The 24,806-nt window shown below is 43.0% G+C and overlaps 1 protein-coding gene and 1 long non-coding RNA gene across 2 annotated transcripts; one reads left to right on the top strand and one right to left on the bottom strand.

The window, feature by feature from the left end:
* The first annotated feature begins 1,933 nt into the window (after window positions 1–1,933).
* Window positions 1,934–24,132, top strand: HEBP1 (heme binding protein 1). The gene is made up of 4 exons (XM_077170123.1): window positions 1,934–2,134; window positions 10,864–11,002; window positions 13,769–13,949; window positions 23,534–24,132. Exons 1-4 carry the CDS (start codon window positions 2,057–2,059, stop codon window positions 23,703–23,705), a joined length of 570 nt encoding a protein of 189 aa, XP_077026238.1. The 5' UTR covers window positions 1,934–2,056; the 3' UTR covers window positions 23,706–24,132.
* On the bottom strand, window positions 15,748–19,004 carry LOC143689797 (uncharacterized). Its single transcript, XR_013178916.1, has 3 exons — window positions 18,323–19,004; window positions 17,387–17,455; window positions 15,748–16,837 (listed from the first exon to the last, which is right to left on the bottom strand). It is a non-coding gene; the product is annotated as an uncharacterized LOC143689797 (long non-coding RNA).
* Window positions 24,133–24,806: the final 674 nt, after the last annotated feature.

Here is a 24,806-nt window from a genome sequence, read left to right as displayed (position 1 = left end):
GGAGTGGCTTTTATAAAGGGAATTTAATATGTTACATGTTTACATTTCTAAGACCGTAAAAATGTCCACAGCAAGGCATCCAGAGAAAGTACCTTGACTCAATAAAGGCCCATGGGTCCAGAGCACCTCCTTCAGCAGGGTACCGCTGGTTTCAAACAGCTTCCCTGGGGGCATTTACTTTCTGCATCTCCAAATGCCTGGGTCTCTTGTTGGCTCCAAGGCAACTGTTCTCCAAGCCTCTGCATCTCTAAAATGTTGCCTTTTTTTAAAGGACTCCAGTAAACTAAACAAGACCCGCAATTAATGTGCGGGGTCACATCTCCATCTAATCAAAAGTCACACCCACAATTGGGCGTGACACATCTCCATGCAAAACGAAAAAATACTCAGGAACTCTTACAAGGCAACATACACTATTTTATCAGTTGCAAACTTATTTCACATTTAATGTCTCTAGATGCAGTCTATAATCAGTAGAGTGCAACTGTTTACTTGGTGGCGCACAAAATAACCGCGTATCATATAATCAATGGCATCTTACAGTCAAGGAAATTGGTAGGAATTAAATGGCAATTTTATAGTAACAAATCTTTTTTCATCAAAAAGCAAATATTTTGTATATATAGTTAATAAAGTTAATATCTGTTACCACAAAAACAAGAGATCTTCCGTATTGCCCTTATTGATTCCCTCTGCCTGGCTCTAGTCCGATATTCCCTTTTTTAAGGGTCAGACAAGGCATGAGAGCCTTCAGTTTTGGTTAAAAGTAGCCTTCACAAGTTAGATTATCAATTTCAAAAGACAATGTAACCAGTAGGTTAAAGTTCATAAATCATTGCCACATATGTAGAAAGAACATTAGAACAAACAAAATGGCACGAGAAGTTCAGACCAAGGACCACACAGAGGTCAGGCTGACATTGTTTGAGGCGCACTTTCGGAGAAGGAGAAAGTGAGTTTGAGGGTGAAAATGTTCTAACGAAGGAATGCGGAATGCACGTGGCACAGAGGCAGGCGCACAGTATTTGGAGAGCGGTGCTAGATGCAGGTTGTAGATAGATCTGGAAAAGGTCCGGGCGGAACAAGGTGGGACAGAAGCTTTACAGACACTAACTGACCTACAAACAAGGACTCACATCCCGGCCAAGCCGCCCATTGGCTTGTGACCCTGGAATTCTTAATTACTGTGAGTCTCGGTTTCCTCCTTTGTAAACTGGCTATAAAAATTAGCTACTTTTAGTTGTATGAGGAGTAGCGAAAATATTTGTAAAATACTTAGCACGAATCGGGCACTCATTAAATGGTAATAAAATTGATTGGTCATAAGGTTTACCATGCTTTGGAAAATTAACGCGGTATCTGTGATTAAAACGCACTGGAAGAAAATAAAGTTGTGAGTAGAAAACTAGTCAAAATGCTTTTACAATCGTCCAAATAACAGATAATGGGTTGGGGGGGTGTCAATTAGGGTATTCGTCGGTGGGGTCCCCAACCAGGAGTGTGTAAAGGTGGGGAAGGGGAGGGAATAATCGAGGAATTGGGAGACCCTGGACTAGGCAGGAACTGCCAGGGACAGAACCTCCAGGTGGAGGCCCGAGAGGCACACCCGGAATCTGGAGGCGCCGAAGTTTGGAACCAGGATACTCTAGAGGACGCAGTGGGAGACAGAAATATAAGGGGCAAAGAATTCTCGTGGGAAATTCTAAACCTTTCCGCGGCCTAAATCCTATCCGCGGAAGAATCTGTTTCACACAGAAAAGACTCGGTGTAAGGAGGCGGAGGACGGGTGCGGGCCGCCCCAGGCTGTCCTGTCCCCACCCCCGTCCTCCCTACCCGCCCGGGAACCGCAGCTGGCAGCCCGCGGGTGGCGGAGCGCGGCAGCTCCTCCCCTCCCTGCTCCCATCTCAGTGGCGGAACTCGCCCGGCCCGGGCCCGCCTCCCCGGCCCAGCCTCCCCAAGCGCGCCATTCCCGGGGCGGAGCCGGGGGCGCCCGGCCGGGCTTTCCCGCCACCCCCGCCGCGCTGCGTACTCCGGTGCGGAGCGCTGCGGTGACATCATGTTGGGTATGATCAAGAACTCGCTGTTCGGAAGCGTAGAGACGTGGCCTTGGCAGGTTCTGAGCACAGGGGGCAAGGTAGGCCGGCCAGGGACTGCCGAGAACCTGAAGGGAGAGCTGCGCCCGCCCCTACCCTGCTCCGGGCTGGACTGGGTTCCGAGGGACCGGTAGGGAAGGAATGTGCCCCCGAGGTCTGCACTGTGGTTTCCGCTTAGGATTGAGCCCTCGGGAATACAGGAAAAAGCCCTCTAATGCCCAGCACTTGGAAAGGGAAGAAGGAAAGAGGTCCGGTGCAGCGGGTCAGAGGGCACAGCTGGGAGGAGGGGGTCATAGAGGTAAAGTTGATTTAAGGGGGAAATCCCAACTTGGCGAGTTGGGCCTCACCTGTTGAATGCATTCTTTCATTTAAATATTCCAAGCATTTGTTTGCTGAGACAGTTGCAGAGTTGACTGACAAAACCCCTTGGCCTCAAGAAACTCCCAACTACTGGAGAACTGAGCATAACAGAACAAGATCTATGATGCCTTAGAGGTAAATGTGCAAAACCAGGAGCACAGAGAGAAGAAGTAAGCAACTCTATTAGGGGACGATGAGGAGGCCTTCCCAGAAGGTAGCTCTAGAGCTGAGCTTGTAGGAGGTGCACAGGTGCACAGGTGTCTTAGTTTCCTAGGGCTGTGGTAAAATGTTGCCACAAACTAGATAGCTGAGAATAACAGAAATTTATTTTCTCATAGTTCTGGATGCTAGAAGTATGAAATGATGGTGTTGTCAGGGCCATGCTCCTCTGAAGACTCAGCGAACTCTTTCTAGCTTCTGGTGGTTGCTGGCAATTCTTGGGGTCCCTTAGCTTATAGCTGCCTCGCAATAATTTCATCTTCACCTGGTCTTCCGTCTATGTCTGTGTCCAAATCTCATTCTCCTTTTTCCCTTATAAAGACCAGTCATGGGATTTAGGGCACATCATAATCTACTATGACTGCATCTTAACTCGATTCCATCTGCAAAGACCCCATTTCCATTTAAGGTCACATCCAGAAGTACTGGGGATTAGGACTTTGAACATATTTTGGGGGGGGGGACACACTTCGACCCATTGCAACAAGAAAAAAGAGCATGTACAAAAGCCCAGAGCTGGGGTGGGCCATGGTGGCTCAGTAGGCAGAGTTCTTAGAGTTCTTGCCTGCCATACTGGAGACCTGGTTCGATTCCCGGTGCCTGCCCATGCGGAAAAAAAAAAAAGTATTGGGTGGACCACGGTGGCTCAGTAGGCAAGAATGCTTGCCTGCCATGCCAGAGGACCCGGGTTTGATTCCCGGTGCCTGCCCATGTTAAAAAAAAAAAAAAAAAAATTGCTTGTTGGCCAATAGAACTCCAAGAGTGTGGTGCCTAAAATATAGGCTAAGTGAGAAGGACATATTGCTGTATTCCCCCAAAATTTACATTAGTGTTAATACTTGCAAATTGGACCACCCCCAAAAACACACTATATAGTGTGTCCCCCCCCCAAAATATGTTCAAGTCCTAATCCCCAGTACTTCTGGATGTGACCTTAAATGGAAATGGGGTTTTTGCAGGTGGAATCAAGTTAAAACGCAGTCATAGTAGATTATGGTGTGCCCTCGTCCATCCTCCTTGCTGGCAGGTCCAGTGACCATATACCTAGCTTCCACCACAGTGTCTCACTTGTGGTAAGGTCTATGTGATGGGGAGCCTAGTTCAGTGGTCCTCTGGACTCTTCCAGCAGCTGTAGCCAGAGACCTGTCACCACATCTGTCTACATCTCAGTTCCCCAGTTGTGTGTAGAATGAGCAGTTTGTCCCTGATCAGAGGTCACAAGTTCAAATGCCTACAGTGGCCAAGCAGGGAGTAGAAATGCGTGAGGCTGGCTGTTTTAGACTATAGAACCTAGTGAGGACTGAGGCAAATTGGAGAGAGAGCTCAGGTCCCCATCTCAAAAGGGCAATTCCAGCCAGGTGCCACCATGCAGCCATGTGAACCATACTGTCAGTTCTGATATTTTTAAGAAAAGCCAAAAATCCAGATTCTTCAGGGAAAATCTCCCCGTTTAATATTAATTCGTTCAACAGAAAACTTTGTTGAGTGCCAGCTATGTACTCCTCCCTATTCTAGGCAACGGGGATAAAGCAGTGGACAAAACCAACAAAAACCCCTGCCCCTGTGGCACTTACATTGTAATGGGTGATTCACAATTAAAAGGTACAACTTATCATGTATCAGATGATAATCAGAGCTGTGAAGAAAACCAAGCAGGGAAGGGAAGTAAGGAATGAAGAATGTTGGCTATGATTTTGAGTAGGGCAGCCATGTCCACTATAGTAACTGGCAGCTAACTAAAAATATTCGTAAATACTTCAGACCAAAAGGTCCTATCTTGGGTCCAGATCACACTTCTGTGCTGTGCCAGTCTGTGACCTCCCACCTGGATGAACTCTAGGGTCCCTGTCCACTCCAGCACTTTCATAATCCACCTGTTGTTACTGGCAGCTCCCGGAGAGCTTTCCTTTCTGCAGTGGAATTGGGCTCAACTAGTCTTTGGGTAAATGACGATTGTGAATGCAGGCCAAGGGTCTGGGTTGGTCCATGGCCTCTTTGCTCTCAGATCCCTCCCTCACCCACCCGCTGTTCTGCCTCTATCCTGGGGGGTGGGAGAGAGCTGGGAGGTATGGAAGGATGCCTCCTGTCATCTCTGTTTCCCAGGCTCCCACATCAACTGGCTCCCAGCTAGGTTTAACCAAGGCACTGGTGGCAGGAGGACAGGAGGTAGGCAGAACCCAGGCTATTTCTCTCCCTCCTTCTCCATCCCTATCCACTTCTCTTCTGTGGTTACAACTCCTGTTGGACAAGCCACATGGTTCTGTTTCTACCAGGTGACCAGGTACCTGAACCCAGGTAATGAGTAATCCTTCCTCCATCCTTCCTAGGGTCCTTACTAACCTCTGGGTTGCCTCACCGACCCCTGTTTGACTTCTTAGATCTTCTATTATCTGTGTAACCAATTCCTTGCACTAAGATGCCTCTGTTCTAAATGCTCTGATGGTTTCTGTTTCCTGTTAGACATTTATTGATACAGTGTTAGCTGCCACTGATTTGGTGCCTCTAGGGATAGATGCAGCTCCCTGATAAACATCTTCTCTCAACGGTTGATGGGATTATGGGGGTCATATGAGATCTTGTTTCTAAACTGGAGCAAACCATTTAACCTGAATGAACCCCAGCTGTAGAATAGGTATAAAAATATCTTACCTGTCTACTCCCAGAATTACTGTAAATTTCAAAGTTTAAAAAAACAGGAAAAGTTTTTATAAACTGTAATACGCTCTACAAATGTATTAATATCATTATGCCAGAACTCGTCTCAGCTCCACTCTTGCTCTCTCTATGGCTACAGGCAACTTATTTAACCTCTCTGAGGCTAATCATGAGAGCAGATAATAATTTGTACTTTATAAGATGGTTTTGAGGTTTAAATGAGATAACAAATTATAAATTGTTCAACAGAATGCATAGTGCTTGGCTTGTCATAGTAATTGTTAGCTCCTTTCCCCTTTGTTTTGCAGGTTACTTTGGTTAATTTACTTACCCTCTCAGCCACTCTGAACCCTCAAATTCTTCAACTGGAAAATGAGAATCATAGTACCTAAGTGACAATTTTATATAGTCAAAGATAATTGTACACCCTTTTTAAAAATATACAAATTCAGAGTGTTAACTATTTTGAAGAAAGTCTCAGAAATTGTCTCTTACCCTAGAAAAAGTCTGGGTCAGAAGCCAGTGCCCACTCTCCTGGGAAAATGAATGCCCTATGGTGTGCCCCACGTGGCTTTGGGGTCACCAGGTGTTCAGGACTGATTCCATGTACTCGGCAGGGAGCCCAGGCTGCTGCTGACCTTATCAAGTACCCTCTGCATTGCTCAGAGAGGGAGAAGGATATCCAGCTCTCTTGGGGTGGGTCTTGCTGATGCTCAAAGCAGGACTGATATTAATAGCTGACATGCTTATGGGATTTGTGTCCAGCCTGTGTATATTAACTAGGACCTGACTGCCTGGGTTTGAATCCTGGCTCCAATGCCTTACCTGCACACATCTTAACCTTTTGTGCTTCATCTGAGAATGGAGATAAAAGCAATCACGTCCTCATAGGGATATTGAATGAATTGAATGATTGAATGCATGTACAGTGATTAAAATAATGCCTAACATATAGGAAGTACTCAGGTTGATTATTATTGATAGGATTTTCTTGTCATGAGAAAACTGGCATTCAGAATCAGCAAGGAGTTCCACCACATGAGGTGTTAGTGGCCAGAGGCCCAAATCCCCATCCTAGCTGACTAGGAGAATGGGGAGAATGAGCTGGCTGGATTTGGGGATGAGGACCCCCATTATCATGTTCCATGTAATAAGCAGGTACGCTGAGGACATTAATTTTTAAAATCAAGACTGTTTTCATTGAGGTGTCTTATTCACTGCAGAAATAGAGAAAACTCTTATTTAAATCCAGCTCCTTAAAGAACTAGGATAGTTTTATAATAACCATCTCTAAAACCTAAATTTTCACAGTGGTTCAAATGAGAGGTTATGGATGTAGATGCTGTGAAAAAGAGATGATGCCTGCAATAGAACTGGTTTAAGACATTTTTACCCAGCTTTTCTCTAGGATAGATGAAAATAGACTAGGTTCTCAGCTCTCTACCCAGCTATGGCTATTGTATTCCTTGTCATTAGAGTTATACCAGGTTTCACTCCCCAGCCCACTTTCCCACTGTATCCAACCATTCAACAAAAAAACTTGAGAGAGTTCCTATTATATGCAAGACAATGCTAGAAGCTGAGAGATGGGTAGGAAAAAAAAAAAAAAACACCCGTCCCTATGCCCTGGGACTTAGGGTTAGGACTGGGGTGGGGATGGGTAAACACATCATTGTTTAATTATAATTGCAGTAAATATTGTTGTGAAAGTGCAAGGGCCTATAAAAAAAATATGGGGAAGCTGTTTTAAATTAGGATCCTCTCTGAGGCAGTGTCTTTAGGGTTTGGACCTATGAAATGAGTAGGAGTTAATCAGTCAAAAACAGGAGACTACTCCAGACAGAGGAAACAGCAGGCGCAGAGGCCTCCATGTGAAAATGACCATGGGTCTTGAAGGAAATAGCAGAAGGCCAGTGGGGAGGTGCTGCAAACCTGGCTAGCAAGGTAGGTAGCTAGCTGCTAGGTAGTGCCTGATCATCTGGGACAGGTTAGAAACATAGCAAATGAAGACTCTTAGGAAGGGGGTTGGTTATGATCAGATTTATATAGAATGCTCTGTGTGTGTTGTCTGGGCAATCTCAGCCTGATTCACAGCTTTAGTCACTCCTTATATTGATGACTCCCAACTTTATAGCTCCTGCTGAGCTCCAGATCCAGGTGGCCAACAGTCCAATGCACAGTTTGCCCATCCGTAACAGGAGGTGGATGAAATGATGGATCTGTAAGGGCCCCTCTGGCTTGAGAGCTCAATGTGATTTTTGGCAATTACTGGAGGGAGTGGGGAGGGGGAGGGGGAGTTGAGCAAAGCCTTAAAGGATGGGAGACTTATCATGGAGGCCTTGGCTGTCTGGATCAAACAGTGCAGCCTTTCCTTACTGTGGACTTTGCTGAGAGCACAGACCGCCTGTACATCTCCCCAGAGCTCTTTTCTGCCCCCGGGGCCATCCCCCTCAGGACTCAGACATACTCTGAAATCCTGTGTTCAGATCACAAAAGTCAGCTGAGCTAATAGAGGATGGATGAAACTGGCCTGCTATTAGATCATCTCCATTAGACTGTACGTCACAAAATCCACCTCCCTATGACAGCTTGTGAGTTTCTCTGGGGTCTGGCCTTTACCAGGCTCTCTGGCCTCCTCTCTTGCTGTGCCTTGCCTGGCAGTCTTCACTTTAGCACTGTGAAGTGCTTGTTTCTTCACCCACCTAGTACTGTTCACCTCTCTTCTTTTACTCCTGTTGTGCATGCAACCTGGAACCCCTTCCGTATACTATCAGTGTATTATATAATAATTTTATTTATGTGGTTCTTCTCATCACCCAACTAGACTGACTTTATCATATTAATCTTCAAAACTTTAGTACTTGGCAGAGGCTTACAAAAAATATTTATTCAATGAATCAATGCATCAGCGGCTGAGTGTCCAGTTGGGTGATCCATAAGCACCCCAAAGCCAGTTTAACCTAACCACACACCTGAGCACTCACACCTGTCCTCCCCAGACCAGCCTGCGTATCCCTCCTCTGTGTTTCCATGCCATCATGGTGCTCATCACCCCTTAAACATATCAAATTATAACCTGCTTTCCTGGCTGCTTCTCCTGTTAGCCATGCACCCCTTCATGCTGGAGACCACATCTTTCGTCTCTATATTGTAGCACCTAGGCACAGCGCTCAGCTTTGAGTAGGTGCTCAGGAGTTATTGCCTGAATGAATAAAAGGAAGAAAAAAGAACCAGCCAACTGAGTAACCTCCATTCTTATTGTTCTTTTTTCCATTTCTCAAGGAAGTAGCTGAATAAAATGATTTCTTACCCCCCTGTTCTGAGTTTGACATGCGCATACCATGTCTGCCCAAAATAAGTAACTCATTGGCTAAAGAGAGATGCTAAAATGTTCACCTCTTCCTCGCTGGCAGTATAATGTCTTGTGAAGAATGAAGGCTGAAGTCATGGGACTTGAATTGTCATTACAACTTCTCTGTTCAGTCACTGTGTGATCTTGGGCAACTCTGTCGCTCTGGGTCTTAGTTCCCTCTTTGATGAAGTCAATTGGAGGACATGAAATCCAATGATTCTGGGTAGCATTTTTAGAATTTAAAACAATACAACTGGCAAAAGACTCAAGGGGGCCTCTGATAAAAAGCAAGTTCTAGAATTCTCTGCTGTGGCACAGCCAGAAAGAGCCAGAAAGAGCAAACCACCCCAAGTTTACATAGCACATTTTACTCTTTGGAAGTGTCAGACTCATGGAATGGAGGACCTCACAGCAGTTCTTGGAATTAGTAGGCACAGTGCCCCGAACTCACATGGCTGAGCTTTATTCTTGGTCTGTTGCAATTTCCCCTACACCACATACGCGGGTGTGTACGGAATTTGCACTCAGGCTTTGCATTCAGATTTCCCTGGCCTCTTTCTCATGCCAGCCTGTTTTGTTTTTATATGGACATGTGTGAATATTAAAAAATTGAAGGATGTTTACAAGTTTCTTAAACCCATGTCCCTTTTTATAAATAAAATCCATTACTCTCCTTTAATTTTGCATTGTAAAAACAATAGGTATATTTGCCTTCCAGATATAAAAGTATAATATGAAATATGCTTTTCCAGACTACATAGACTATTCACATCTCCACAGTCTTACCCTCCTGCAGAGATTCGTTATGGCCGCCTGGGGCAAGGATGTTGGCAGGCGGGGTGGGTGGCACAACCCTATTTGAGAATCCTCAGGATAGAATGTCATAGGAAACTCTGTTTGTCCAGCCTGGCATAGTTAGATCCTCCATTATGTGTCTATTTTCCATAATCATTAGTACAAGAGGCAACTCCTCAACCAATAAATAAATATCTATTAAGGATCTAACATGTATAGCTCTGTGGGATTAGTTCCTGTCCTCAAAGACTTCAGAGTAGATTTTTTTCGAAATGCAGTAGTGTTCCTGTACCGGATTGGAAAATTGGTATAGACAAAACTTTTCTTCTTTTAGTGGGATAGAATAAAATTGACTAGAGTGGAGTAGAAATATAATTAAGTAGGATAGAAGGGAAAGGAAAAGTCATAGAATTCAGCTCAGCCAAAAGGGTAAAGTATTATTTCATGAAACGTAATTTCAGTCATGATGGGTCATGATATTTAAAAAAATGTGTTTCTTGTTGTAGATTGCGGTTTTTTAGAAACTTTTAAAACCACTGCCCAGAACTTCTCGGAATACAGAGTTATTTCATATGAGGTGTCTGATGGCAAGGAGGAGGAATGGGGTGGGGGTGGGAGTCTGTAATAAGTTATTACCTGGGAAAGGATAATGACCTTGGGACAGAGACCCAGAGAGTTGTGATGAAGGAATGGGATCACGGCCAGGGAGGGAGGTTTGTGTAGGAGGAGTAGAGCTGAGCATTAAGGGAACAGGGGATATGATTTGGTGAGTTAAGAGATGGGCACTTAGCATAAACAAAATTATTGCTTCTCGAAGCTCAGCCCTGCTACTAGAATGAGGCTAGTCTTGGAGGCCTTTGAGTTTTATGGGACTTTGTTGTTTTATTTCTTTATTTCCTCCTTACAATTTTTTTCTCTTTTTCTGGAGCTCCTGTTATTCTGATGTTGGCTCTCCCGGCCTGATCCTCTCATGTTCTTTTTCTTTTTCACCCCTTTGTCTTTTTTGATTTTCTGGGAGATTTCCTGCAACTTTCTCTCCCAGCCTGTCTTCAGAACTTTTCATTCTTGCTATCATATTTTTGATTTCCAAGATCACCTTTGATCTCTTGAATGTTCCCTTTTTATAGCATTTTGTTGTTTTGTGGATACAATATCCTCTTTTATTTCTCTGAGCATAATAGTCATATGGAGTTTTCTTCTGCTTCCAATAGGGTCTTTACATTTATAGAAATCCAAGAATCTATTTCTTGGACCCTTCATACTGTACCTGGGTTCTTCCTGGAAGTTCTTTAGCTCTTTGTGCCTCATGTATCTGGAGTCCTCTACCTTCTGGAGACTGCCAGGTTGCTACTTTGTGTCCCTCAAGCACTGCATATTCTCTGTTTCTAGGAAAACGTCTCCTACGAAGAAAGGGCCTGTGAAGGTGGGAAGTTTGCCACAGTAGAAGTGACAGATAAGCCTGTGGACGAGGCCCTGCGGGAAGCAATGCCCAAAGTCATGAAGTATGTGGGAGGTACTAATGACAAGGGTGAGTATCCCTGAAGGATTGGCTTTGGTCTCAGAGGCAAGCGTTGCATGTTTTCCTTCATCAGTAGGGAACCCAAGGGCAGGACCGCAGGCATCCGTCACTACCCATTGCAGTGGCCCATGAAATCCCTGTGCTGGGTGTGCCAGGAGTTCATCACAGTAAGTGCTGGGAACACCATACTGACATCAGCCGGCTCACCCCCTGCTTTGTCGTACCCCTATTCGAACTTTCAAAATGCATACTTCTACCTACTATATTGATATTGCTTTTAGTCTCCAGTGTCTTGGAGCAGCTAGAAGGAAACACCTAAAATTGTTTAATTGTTACCCATTTAAAAAAAAAGCATGCTTCCCGGGAATGGAGCCAAATGCTCTAAACCCTACAGTACTTACTGTGTCTTTGGATTGGTTGACTAGGTGAGGGGTACCACAGTGCACCGAACAGCAGGGCAAAGCCAGCATCCGCCCTGAGACCTCTGCACCCAGGCCGGAAGCCCCCACCGCCAGCCCATCATAGCTCAGATTCTGCCAGGTGTGGGGGCTCAGCGAGCCATGCATGTGGCAGGCCCCAGGCTCTGTTCTGGCAAATGGTCAACAGGAGGGCTCTGAGAGTTCTTAGACTGCCCCTCCCTCAGAGACTTGGCAGTCCATGCTGGCTGCCTCCCCTTTTTAGAAATGATCGGCCTGAAGTTTCATGTAGGTGTGCCTGTTAGCATGTAAACCATATTTAAATATGAGCTTGACTCTTAAGAAGCTCTCTAATTTGGATGGCAGTTTTGGAATCATTACAAACCAAAACTGGGTCAAAAAATAAGGTGACAGAATAGGTGTCATGTGTAATTTTTAGAATATTTCTCGAGCTGATAACGTAGAGAATTAAAAACTGACATTAACCTTAAGAATATATTCTAGCGCCAAAGTAATCAGGCTTTAGTTGACCAGTAGGAGGTCAAAAAGAAATCTTTTCCTTCTCAACTCTTTGTAATAAGATCTTTTTAAGAAAATAAATATAACATATATGATAAAACTCATTAAAGGAAATCTTGAAAATAACAAAACAGTACCTCTAAAGCCCTTCATTCTAATGTAGTCATTGTTGTCTGTTGAATGTATTTCTTTATGGCTTTTTTAATAGCCTTTTTTAATAGCCTTTTTAATTGTTTTTAATAGTTTTTGTTTTTGTTTAATTGTTTTTAATATTTTTTGTGCAATTGTATATCCTGCTTCTGTTATTATTTTATAATAATTTTCTACTGTTGCTAAATAGTATTCTGAAGGATAATTATTTTAATGCAATTTTATTGATATATATTATATATTCACACACCGCATAATCATCCAACATGTACAACCAGTGTTTCACTGTATCATCCTATAGCTGCGTATTCATCATCACAGTTTTTGAACATTTTCATTACTCCAAAAAAATAAAAATAAAATAAAATTTAAAATAAAAGTAAAGAAAGAATACCCAAAACATCCCATACTTTCCATACCCCCCCCATTATTTATATATGTTTTGTCTTTATTTTCTTACTCATCTGACTATACACTGCATAAAGAGTGTCCATCACAAGGTTTTCACAATCACATGGTCACACCTTAAAAGCTCTATAGTTATTCAGTGATCTTCAAGAATCAAGGCTATTGAATTGCAGTTCAACAGTGTCAGGTATTTCCCTCTAGCTACTCCAATATACCAAAAGCTGAAAAGGGATGTCTGTATACTGCATGAGAATAACTTTCAGAGTGACCGCTCAGCTCTGTTTGAAATCTCTCAGCCACTGAAACTTTATTTTGTTTCATTTCTCTTCCTTCTTTTGGTCAAGAAGGCTTTCTCAATCTTACAATACCAGGGCCAGGCCTGTGCCAGGAGTCATGTCCCACGTTGCCAGGGAAATTTAGACCTCTGGGGGTCATAACCCATGTAGGGAGAAGGGCAGTGAGTTCACCTGCGGAGTTGGCTTAGAGAAAGAGGCCACATCTGAGCAACAAAAAGAGGTTCTCTGGGGTGATTCGTAAGCCTAATTATAAATAAGCTTAGCTTGTCCTTTGCTAAGAGGAATAAGTTTCATAAGGGCAAGCCCCAAGATCGAGGGTCTGGCGCATCATATTGGCAGTCCTCAATGATTGTGAGAGTATCAGGTCTTCCCCAGGTGGGGAAGTTTAGTATTTCTTCCTTTCTCCCCAGTCCCTCAAGGGGACTTTGCAAATGCTTTTTTATCTTCTGCCCAAATTACTCTCCAATGTATCAGGGCATTACACTAACCAAGCATAATTATTAATAACTATATTATATTATATCATGTGACTTGATCTTAAATATTCCTATTTTGAACATTTTTGTGACCCCCAGTTTTTCACAATTAAGAATTTTGCTGCAATGAATATCCTTATATCTGTGGCCTTTTCATATTTCATATTATTCCTTTCCAATTGATTTTTAGACATGAGATTTTTGGATACACGTATATACAGTCTTGGTATATATTGCTAAGAATTTTTCCAAAAGAGTTGTGCCATTCCACTTATATCTCTGAAGTTATAAAACTAGAAAGTGTTTGTGTTCTTTCTAGAGAGAACTATATATTCTCTCTAGAAAGAATATATATTCTATACCTGACTATATATTCTATACCTAAAATGTTTATCATTGATTTTAAGAACAAAAAATACTGTCTTGGAAAAAGAGTGAGACTATTAGATATTCCACAGGAAAGTTCTATTGCAAGCACCTCACTCACTCTCTGTGTTTTCATGTTTTCAGGAATTGGAATGGGGATGACAGTCCCTATTTCCTTTGCTGTGTTCCCCAGTGAAGATGGTTCCCTACAGAAGAAATTAAAAGTCTGGTTCCGGATTCCAAACCAGTTTCAGAGCAACCCTCCAGTTCCCACTGATGAAAGCATTAAGATCGAGGAGAGGGAAGGCATCACTGTCTACTCCATGTAAGGAAATGATTTTTTAAGCATCCAAGGGTAGGACTCGATTCCCATAAACATCTCCTGAACCATCTCCAACAAGTTCTGGCCTTGAATGTCTATCATTGATAATTTAATTTAAATCAGAAATACATGTCCTGACAATTTCTCACTTTCATTTCTTTAGGCTTCAGCACATGCAAAAAATGCAAAATTTTTTTTTGCAAAAATTTTCTAAATATTAATGCAAAAAATTTGCATTTTATCTGAATAAATGCTTTTGATAGTTGCCATAGTGACATGGGTAGAGAAAGTATCCCCTCAGCATAAGCGAGCACCTGCATTAGCCACAGCAGGGTTCCAGGAGGCTCAGAGAATATTGAAGTCAAGCTGTGGTTTAGGGCCACAGACACATGGGAAGCCTAAAGGCTGAGAATACCTTTTTCCACCCCCATATTTCCCTTGGATGCCAGAAGAGGGTTCATGGTGTACATTCCCCGGAGCCGAGCACACATCTACCCTGTCGTCGCATCCTGTGTCCAGGCCCTTTTGTGGGGTCACGTTCCCTTGATTGTATGACTGGCAGGTGCAGATGGTCACATGTGTTTATCCTCTGGGGCCTGCCTCCCCTCAGACACCAGGCCTCTCCTAGATGATGGATGACTTCCCATTTGTTAAAAACCTATTATGTGACAGGCACCAGACCACATACTGGGGGCAACCAGGAACGTAACCATTCGTGACCATAGCTGAGGATTTGGTTCCGCTCTCGGACGACCTTGTGAAGAATTTGTATCCAAATGATCTTGCGCAGGAAAAGTGTTGGTCCCCTCCCAGGGTCCTCCAGACTTAAGTATTTGGCTGCCCTTCTCCCTCTCTGCCCCTGAGGGTGGGGCAGCTTCCCCCGGAGCTGAATAGGAGTATTTAGAATAGAGTAGACTAAGAGCTCGGCTACTCTGGCACCTCTCCACTGACCAGGCTTATGTAAAGGCCAGGCCACCGCGGGACCCACAGCTGAGCGACCAGCGCCAGAGCTGCCAGCCCTGTGTCTCTGTCTCCAGTCCTCATTCAGTCTTTCTAATCTTCACTGCAGAGGCACAGAGAAAGCGAAGTATCATTAAAGAACATCTTTTTCCAGGGCAGAGACCAGGAAGAAAATTTAGGGAGGTACTCACTCTCGGGTATTGATCCTGCATTTGCATGATCCTTAAATTCTGTACCCTAGGAGCCTTCCTTGTCTCATCCTAATCTTTTCATTCTCTTTCCTGTTTTGTAAGGCAGCCTGGTGTAATGCAATGACCAAGTGTCTTATAGTTTGAATCCCAGCTCTATGCCAACTAGCAGGGTGATGCTGGGAAAGTGACTCTGCCTCACTGTGACTTAGTTTCCCCATCTAAGTGCTGATAATAAAACTTACCTTAGAAGGTTATTGATCAAGTATCTTTTACTATTTACTAAGATACCATTTATAAGTTAATTAATGATATGACATGTAATAGGTTTCGGTAATTATTCTTTTCCTTTGTGTCTTCTTCATTCACAAGGAGTTAGATTGATATGATTATATCAATTTGCATGAGGCTCCAACCAGATATGGCTAGTTTCTAGTTTATTTTTCCAGAGCTAGAGTAATAAACATGTACATTTTTTCTTTTGTCTTTAACTTTTTATTACGAAAATTTTAAAACTTATAAAAAGATAGGATAAGATCATGAACCCCTATGTACCTGTCATTCACCTTCAACAATGATCAAACTCAAGGGCAATTTTGTGTCATCTGTGCCCTCACTACCCAACCCCACCCCTGGATTATTTTTATGCCAACTCCAGACATTTTATTATCTTATTCATAATTATTTCAGTGTGATTATTGAGTACTTTTTAAAAATATATATAACCATGATGCTTCATACTCCTAAAATATCAATAATTTATTAGCATTATACAATTTCTAGTGTTCACATTTCCCCATTATCTCACGATTTGTTTTTTGTTGTTGTTGGTTTGAGTCTAGATTCAAATAAGGCCCATCTATTGCCATTGGTTGATAAATCTTTTAAGCTTTTGTTAATCTGTACCTTGCCTCACCACCACAACTTTTCAGTTTTCCTTGCCATTCAGGAATCATGTGTCCTGTTGTTCCCACAGCATAGTTTGTTGATTGTATCTCAGTGGAATTTTAATTGGGTCTTCTGTCCCCTGCATTGTCAGTAAATTAGTACCTAGAACTAAAGGCATGATCAGATTCCGGTTTGAGTTTTCAGCAAGAATGCTTTAACATAGCTGGTTTGTGAACTTCCATCAGGATTCATAATTTCTCGTTTCTCTGTTTCTGTGATGTTAGAGACCACAGATCAACATGGCTTAAATGCCTTATTTCCTTAAGGGTTATAAAATGGTGATATTCTCTATTTTTCCTTCTTCATTTATTAACTAGAACATTTCATGAAGAGAAACTTCCCTTCATCTACTATTTGATTTCCTTGAGGTTAAAGGCTCGTGGGAAAGTCAAGATAACTGCTTAAGAATTTCTTTTTATTTACCAGTCTTCAGAATAGCTGCTTTCCTGACATCCTTTAAAGATGGTCTTTGCTTTTCTTTTTTTAAGTATATTATAAACATATGAATTTAAGTACATTTCAGATGTTTTAGCCCTTTACAGTTATTCTTATTGATGCTCAAATTGTTCTATCTTTGGCCAACAGCAGCCTCTTCAAGTTGGCTTTTTAATCCTTTTGACATGTCTCTATCTTTGGTAACTTCTTGCTTTCTGGTATATTCCAAGCACATCTTGACATTTCTTTCCCTAGAGTTGAAATCAGCCATTTCTTTAAGGAACCCTCGTTCCTTATGGTAGGAAAGAGTATCTATTAAAAAGGAATCTATTCCAGAGACCCAGGTTCAATTCCCAGTGCCTGCCCATGCAAAAAAAGGAATCTATTAAGAGCCAGGTCTGTGCCTTTAATTCTGCTTTTTATTCCCTGCAATCTAAACAGATGAAAGTGCTTAATATGGTGTCTAGCCTGGCTCCGTGAATATATTTTTGAGCTTAACATATGGTCCTAATTAGCATATGATCATTCCTCAGGTAGCCACTAGGTGTCACTGCATAGTCAAATGTACATTTAAAAGTTCTCTACAGTACTTTGTGTTTTTCTAATTCTGTCCCAGGCAGAATTAATGAGATGGTAGAAGGCAAAGTATGATTTAAAATATACAGTTAGTGCATTAGATGACAGAATTAATTCTAGAATAAAAACCTTGCCTTTGAAACTTTAATTCATGTACCTTTTTTATGATCTTGTGAAGGGTCAGCCCCAAAAGATAATAAATTAATACATTTTTTAGCAATATTAATTACCATTGCTTTTTAGGTGAATACAATGCTATAGGGGAAAAAATCCTTTCCCCATGCTAAATACTATCAGAATATTTTTAGTATTTTCAAGAAACAAAAGACTTACCTTCATACCTTCATCCTCCCTCTTTGTTCTGTAGAGGCCAGAGCACTGCCTCCTCAGCCCATTTCAACACTGCATTCTCAACAGAGACCAGAGAAGAGGTTTGATGGTTTTAATGAAAACGTCTGGGTATGAAGGAAAGAACAAGGGCTTCCTACTCGGGTGGACCTGTGCTCCAATCCCAGCTCTACCACTTAATGGCCTTAGGATGTTTTATATGGTACAGAGCCTCTTTGTGCCTCAGTTTCCCCATCTGTAAGATGGGGGCAAGAGTACCTAGCTCATGGGATTGTTGTGAGGATGAAATATGATAATATTTGTAGACTGTCTACAATACTGTTAGACATGAGGTAGACACTCAAGAAATGTGATCTCATTCTCCTCTCTTGACCCCACCTCCTCCAAGTATGGGATCACGCTTTAGTGGAGTTAACAAAAAATAAAGTTACTGTAGGTGCACACAAGTTCAAATTTTAACCCTAATAGTTATAAGCTTTATAGCTTTGGGCAAGTTGTTTAATCTTTCTGAGCCTCAGTTTCCTCATCTATAAAATGGGACTTAAATAAGGGGTCCAAGGAGGTTGTGTATATGAAAGGACTTTGTCAACTGTAAGTCACCTAGGATTGCAGCTGTCATTTCTCTCTCTAGATGACCATGCCCCGACTGAAGCCACTAGCAGCTTCGGAAGTTTGGCATTGAGATGGAAAAATTGGGAGGAAGGAGCCCAACCACTAACCCTCTAGGGTGGAAACCTACAGACCACTCGTAGCCCAAGTTTCTAGATAATTACAACACTCATCTGTAATAACTGGAGGTTTGGGCTTAGGATTGATGTGGGACTGCTTTACCTCCTCAGCCTGCTTAGCACCCACTTGTTTTACTCCCTCATTTCAATTTAGGTCCCCATTCAAAAGGTCATCTCCTTACAGTAGGCTTACCTGGCCATTCCATCAAAAGTAGCAGCAGTTCTTTCCTATCCCCTTACCTTGCTTTATTTTTCTTTGCACCACTTGTCAGCACTTACATTATATATCTATTTGTTCATTTATTCATTGTCCTCTTTCCCATTAAAATATAAACTTCCTGGGGCAGGGCCTTTGTCTGGAGTCTAATCATGCTGAATAAGAAGTTGGTAAATGGATAAATGAATGAAAACTTTGCACCTCTCTTTTTCTGCTCTCTTCCCTGAAGACCTTAGTCTCCTATCACAGCTTTAGCTGTCACCTTCCTGTCAGGAACTCTCCAACCAGACCTCAGTCCAACTCCTTTGAATGTCCTTTCTTCCCATGAGACTCATCATGGGCACAAGGCAAGGCCATTCACCCATCCATTCATACATTAAATATATGTATATAGTCATTGTTCCCTTAATACTATACCAGGAGCTATTTTAAATGCTGAACATATAGCAAGGAAAGAGAAAAGTCCCTGTCCTTGGGAGTGAGAGAAATAAACAAAAAACAAATATCTGAAGCTATTTAAGGACTGCCATTGCTGAAAGATTATGATTTTTCATCTCCTTGGACCAAACCCCTTCCTCTGTTAGCCTTGCTCGCTGACAAATGCATCAGCTTCCAGTCCTTTCTGACTCTTCCAGTTCCTTTTAGTCAGTTCCTTTTGTGTTTCTGGAATCCGGGCCACATGTGTCATTCCACAGTTGCCATGGTAACCAAATTCTTTTTTTTTTTTTTTTTTTTTTTTTTGCCGATGCTGGGCTCTGACGTTGGGGGAGACGAAATACAGTGCCCTAGAGGAAAGCTTCTTTGAAGTTGTTGATTTATAGACTTGTTAACAAGCTTACAAAAATAATGTATATACTTCCTGTTTATTTCCTCTGAGATGCTCAGAACACTTTACAAGCATTACTGAACTCGCCCTCAGACACGCTCCTGAATTGGGAGCGCTGCGGGCCCTAGGCTCTTATGCTGGGTGCACAGCCTGGGAGCTGAGGCAGGGAGGAATGCGACGGGTCTGTGAAGAGAAGCCGCACCAGGCCGAGCTGGGCTTCCTTCTCAGTCCAGGGCTGTGTGCCTGGAATGGGTTTTCCAGCTCCAGGCCGAGCTGGAATGGGTTTTCCAGCGTGTTTGTGGGATTCTGTGGTTGGGCATGGGGTGAAGGGTTAAATTGGCAATAAGCGCATGTGTCCGTTTCCACAGCCATCCCTGCTTTGCTTGTTTTCTAGTAGAGTGCTTCCAGGGTGAAGCACTGGGGGAAGTCATATCCTCATTACAAGCATCTCAGTCAACCTGGGAATAAACATAAATAGTGAATTTAAGCATCTCCAGTTGATTGCAGAGGCCCCCACGTGGCTTCCCACCGCTACCTTCTGGTCTCCTTCTTCTCTGAGAGCTGTCAGTGACCTTTGCTGAATCCCCCTCCTCCACTTAAGTTCGTTAATATCGCTGGGAGCAACCTTTGTTCGACATCCATGTCTCACCAGCCTCCTTCCCATGGCATTCACCAGTACCTCCTCATGGGGGCTCCCAATTTCTGTCAGTAGACCCTTCTCTTTCCCAGATTACTCTCTCTGACTCCCATACTTTCCTGAGTCTAAGGAGCCTTTGGCAGTGCCAGACATGCCTGTAGGCCCTCAGCGTTGTATGAATGTATGTCTCAGAGACACCTGGATAGCAGCATGCTCCAATCAAATGATGAACTCTTCCCGCCTTTCCTGTCCACAGGGACTCTGCAGCCTGTATGCCCAGCCGGAATTCCCTGCCAGAGCCTTCACGGGAGCCCTGGAGAAGCCTCCCTCCTCCCTCTCCCCCATCCAGTCCCTTCTCCAATCTGCCTTGGTCCGGGTTCGTCATCTCCCCCTTGGTAAACCGGACCTCCAGCCCCGTTCCCCTGCCCCCACCCTCCACCCTCCACCCCCACTGCCAACCGAGGGTTCTCTCTGGTAGTCCCATCAGGTCGGCCCCATACTTTATAATCCGTTCCCAGGCCCCCTTTGCATCAGGTCTGAGCTCCTTAGTGCAACCTTCAGGGCCCTTGCCCGCCTGGCTCTGGTCAGTCCCCTCTTCTGTTTTGATTCTCACCACTGGCCCCTTAGTTTGTGGTTAGGTGTTTATTATGTGAATGAGTGAGTGAAATGGGGGTAAATAGACTTATTTAAATACCTAACTTGCTGTTAGGTCATCAACCTGAAGACAGTAACTTTTATTGCTTATCCCAGAATTGCTTATTTATTCTAGGGGTCTCTCAGGGTCAGGCATTGTCTTAGGTGCTCAGGATGCATCAGTGGACAAAAAGTGACATAGAAATATAGGAATTTTTTATTTTTATAATAAAAAATGTATAAGCTCCACCCTTCCCTTATGAAACTTACGTTCTAACAGAGGACACAGTCATAAACAATATGCATAATAGGAGAATTATATAGTATGTTAGAAGGTGATAAGTTTTGTTTAAGAAAAAAAAGGAAAGAAAAATCCAAACAAAGGAAGAAGTTGGGAATGGGAGGGGGCGTAGGAAGTGGAGTGGTATTCAGGTTGCAGTATTAAAACAAATAGGTCAGGTGGGCAATGGTGGCTCAGGGGCAGAGTTCTAGCCTGCCATACTGGAGACCCAGGTTTGTTTCCCAGAACCTGCGCATGTAAAAAGTAAAATAAATAGGTTTTGAGATTACACTTAATGGGGAAGTGAGAATTGTTCATTAAGCAGATTCATTATTATTAGACTGTCTTCCTGAACTTTAGTTTATTCCTTTAGTTTTTCACCACGTTCCTCTCCTTGGTAGTCAAGGAATTGATAGGCTTTTCAGGGTGAATTGCAAAGGGTCAATAATAGCTACTGCTTGTGAGTTTACTGCATGGCAGGGGTGGGGCTGAGCATTGGGTGTCACCTTTTCTCCTTTCATCTTTGCAATGCCTTCTGCTCTTGATGCAATCATCCCTGTTTAACAGATGAAGGACCTGAAGCTGAAAGCATGTAAAGAATTTGCCCAAGACCATGAACTAGAAAGTGGCAGAGCTAGAGTTTGAGCACACCCACTAGCATTTTTACCTCCAGCTGGTGAATGAAGGCATTTGAAAGCCATTCTTTTGGACCTTTCCCAAACTAATAATGTAAGGAGCCAACACCATCCATTTTCACCGAGAACAATTAGCATCAAAGCATTAGCAAGCTGTGAGCCATTGATTGTATACTTTGGATGGATTCTATGGTGTGTGACTCTATCTCAAAATTGCATTAAAAAAAAAAAAGCATTAGCAAGGGCTGCCGAGAGGACCCAGCACCTGCTCCCACATCCAGCTTCTCATTCATTTCACGCAGGTGGTTTTCAAGAAGTTCCTGGTAAATAATTCCTTTTATTGCCAGAAAAATCCTCCCTTAATGTTCGTCTTCTGCCTATTAATCTGGCTTCCTCTCCTTTGATGCTCAGTGAAGCTAGAGCTCAACTTTTTTTTATCTGCCTTATAATTTTTCTTCAGTATTTTTGAAGAAATGAGCCTCCTCTACTCCAAATAGGTCTCAGTTTTGTCAGTATTCAGTAACTGTTGTCTAGACATTAGGACAACCAAGTACTTTAAATATGAAACCCTGGGTGTTTTCATGCCAGTAACCCTGTAATCAATGTGCAGAATGCTTGCTGAGCATGACTAACCACTTATAAAAGAGCCAAGCATGATTCAGAGAACCCCACCAAAAATAATACATTTGGCCTAAAACTGGTCTAGTGCAAATTGAGACTTTTGAGTCATAAAGCTCATTAGAAATAAGGATATATTTGACTCTAATAAAACTTCTAGTGCCAACAGATCCGGAGTGCTGTGTTTAGGGTGGGCCTCACAATGAGTTTTGGAGCAAAGGCTGATGACCTAAGGGAGAAAATAATAATCTTGAGAACTTTCTTGCTTCTCTAGCCCTACCTTCTACCATGAAGAGAAAAGCCTGATCTAGGAAGTCTCTTCACTAGAAAAAGAGAAGGCTCTTGTGATTCAAACAGAAGAGATTTATTAGAAGTAATTTCATTACTGGGGGCATGCTTACAGCCTGCACAGAGCCCTTTCCTGAGACTCCCTGAGCCCTGCCTTTGGTACCTGTTGTTGTTTTTTTTCTTTTTTCTTTTTTTCTTTGTTAGAGAAGTTGTATGTTTACAGAATAATCAGGCATAAAAGTACGGGATTTCTGTATGCCACCCTACCACCAACCTTGCATTGGTGTGAAGCATTTGTTACAATTGATGATGGCACATTTTTATAATTGTACTGTTAACTAAAGGCTGTGGTTTAACTTAGGGTTCAATGTTTGTAGTTCCGTGGGCTTTTTTAAAAAGCTTTATTGTTACTATTTATATAATCTAAAATTTCCCCTATTAATCATATTCATATATATATATATATATATATATACATATTTCAATACTATTAATTGCATTCACAATGCTGTGCTACCATCACCACCATCCATTACAAAAACATTTCCATCAGTCCAAATAGGAACCCTGTAAATTTTAAGCCTTAACTTCCCATTCCATTTCCCCAACCCATCCCTTGGTAACCTATGTTCAAGATTCTGACTTATTCTAGTGGTTTCAAATCAGTAGGATGGCAGCTTTTTTTAACAAAACTGCTGCATGTCACTGCTGTGGTGTGCTCAGTCATTAGAGCCTCAGCTCTGGGAGAAACGTTAGCTTCCAAACTCAGAGCTGCAGCTCCACCCTAATCCTCCATATCCTCCCTCCTTCCCCTGCTGGCAGCTGGTGACAGAGAGGGACAAGGCAGCTGGGGTGGTAGAGGGAGCTAGAGAAAAGGGTGACAGCCAGCCTCGGGGACAGTCAGGTGAGCAGAATCCCATTTCTTTGGGAAGTTTCAGAAAGGAAAGGGAAGTTCCCGTTTAGTAAATGACTATTGTGTTTCAGACCCTGCGTAAGAGCTTATCACATCCATTATTACATTTAACACTCATAGTGTCCTTAAAGGAAAAAGAAAATATATCCTATTTTGTAAATGAGAAAACTGAGACTCAGAGTTCAGGTGTAACTGAGACCAAATCCATCCACAAGGAAGGTGGTGAATGCACAGGCTTACCACTGCACCGTGCTTGCCTCAGTGTGAGTGGTGTGTGACTGCTTTTGGTTTAAAGAGTCTCCCCCCACCTCTTGGAGGTCATGCCTTCCTGACCAGGCCCTTGTGGTGTATCCTCAGGCAATTTGGTGGTTATGCCAAGGAAGCTGATTACACAGCTCAAGCCGCCCTGCTGCACACTGCCCTGGAGGGCACGGCCACCTGCCAGCACGACATGTACTTCTGTACTGGCTACGACCCTCCCATGAAGCCCTTCGGGCGTCGCAACGAGGTCTGGCTGCTGAAGACGTGAGGGGCTCGCTGAGCCAAGAACCTCAGGACCCGTGGCCTCGCTGGGGCAATGCTCCTCAGGTTCCACCTCCAGCTGCAGCTCAACCCACATCCCTCCAGAGTCACTTACCGCCAGTTTTCTGAAATAAGCATGTTAACATTGAAGTCCTTTTTCTCGTGGTCAAAAATCATATGGCAGCAAAGACAGTGTCGTTTTGATTGATTTAGGAATTTCTGTGGTAGGCCAAAAAAAAAAATAAAAAAAACAGCTTTCCCTGCTCTTTGAGTCACTAAAACTGATTTTTTTTAATGAACTTGTATTTTGTTATTAAGGGGAATATGTGATTGGTTTGTGATTTTTGTCTGTACTTTTTATAAGAGCTTTGTCTAAAGAGAAACTGGTAATAAAGATCTTGGGCTTACAAAGCTGAGACAAGTCTTAAGTATGATTATTTCAAAGGTTCTACAGACTTATAGATGATATGGTTAGGAGTGATATTGATGGTGTTTTATCCTATATTTAGTGCTCCACACTCCTTTAGACTCTAAACCCACAGATCCTAGAGTAGGAGAGCATGTATCGCATGAACTTCCCTAAATCATAGACATTTCATCTGATTCCTGTTTTGTAGGATCATGTGTGTTTGCAGCTTCAGTCCATGAAGAGTTCCAGGGGCTGCAACAGCAAACTGGGGAGAAAATTATCACACAGACCACCACGGAGATAAGAGCTTTACCAGAAGTATTTATTGAGTGATGAGATGAGATTGGGAATAGATGGGGCCCAGTTTCATTACCTGAAGAGGATAAAAATAAAATAAACCATCTGCAGTTTGGCCTGCCGAGAAGGAAAGGGGCCCCAAGGCTGTGAGCAGGAGGTGGGGAAAGGGGCAGTAGCCAAACTGGGATGGAGTGTGAAGAGTGAGGATGGAGGGGCCTGGGGGCGTCACAGGGAAAGTGTGGTGGGCGCCCCAGTTCTCACAGTGCTCACCAGGGCCCTAGTCCTGCCTAGGACAACTGAAAGGTGACTCTGTGGGAAACCCCCCTTGACCCCCACCAGCACACCTTCTCTGGGTAGGTGCTACATGCGGTAGTGCAGTAGGGCAAGGAAGAAACAGAAAAG

This window comes from Tamandua tetradactyla, chromosome 7 (genome assembly GCF_023851605.1).
Source record: "Tamandua tetradactyla isolate mTamTet1 chromosome 7, mTamTet1.pri, whole genome shotgun sequence".
Classification (NCBI taxonomy): domain Eukaryota; kingdom Metazoa; phylum Chordata; class Mammalia; order Pilosa; family Myrmecophagidae; genus Tamandua; species Tamandua tetradactyla.
Note: the sequence above shows the minus strand (reverse complement) of the source record. Positions and strands in the feature narration are given on the sequence as shown.

Coding starts and splice junctions, on each gene's coding strand:
- HEBP1 (XM_077170123.1), top strand. CDS start 2,057: ATGTTGGGTATGATCAAGAACTCGCTGTTCGGAAGCGTAGAGACGTGG. Junction 11,003..13,768: donor GGGAGGTACTAATGACAAGG/GTGAGTATCCCT, acceptor TCATGTTTTCAG/GAATTGGAATGGGGATGACA. Junction 13,950..23,533: donor GGCATCACTGTCTACTCCAT/GTAAGGAAATGA, acceptor GTGTATCCTCAG/GCAATTTGGTGGTTATGCCA.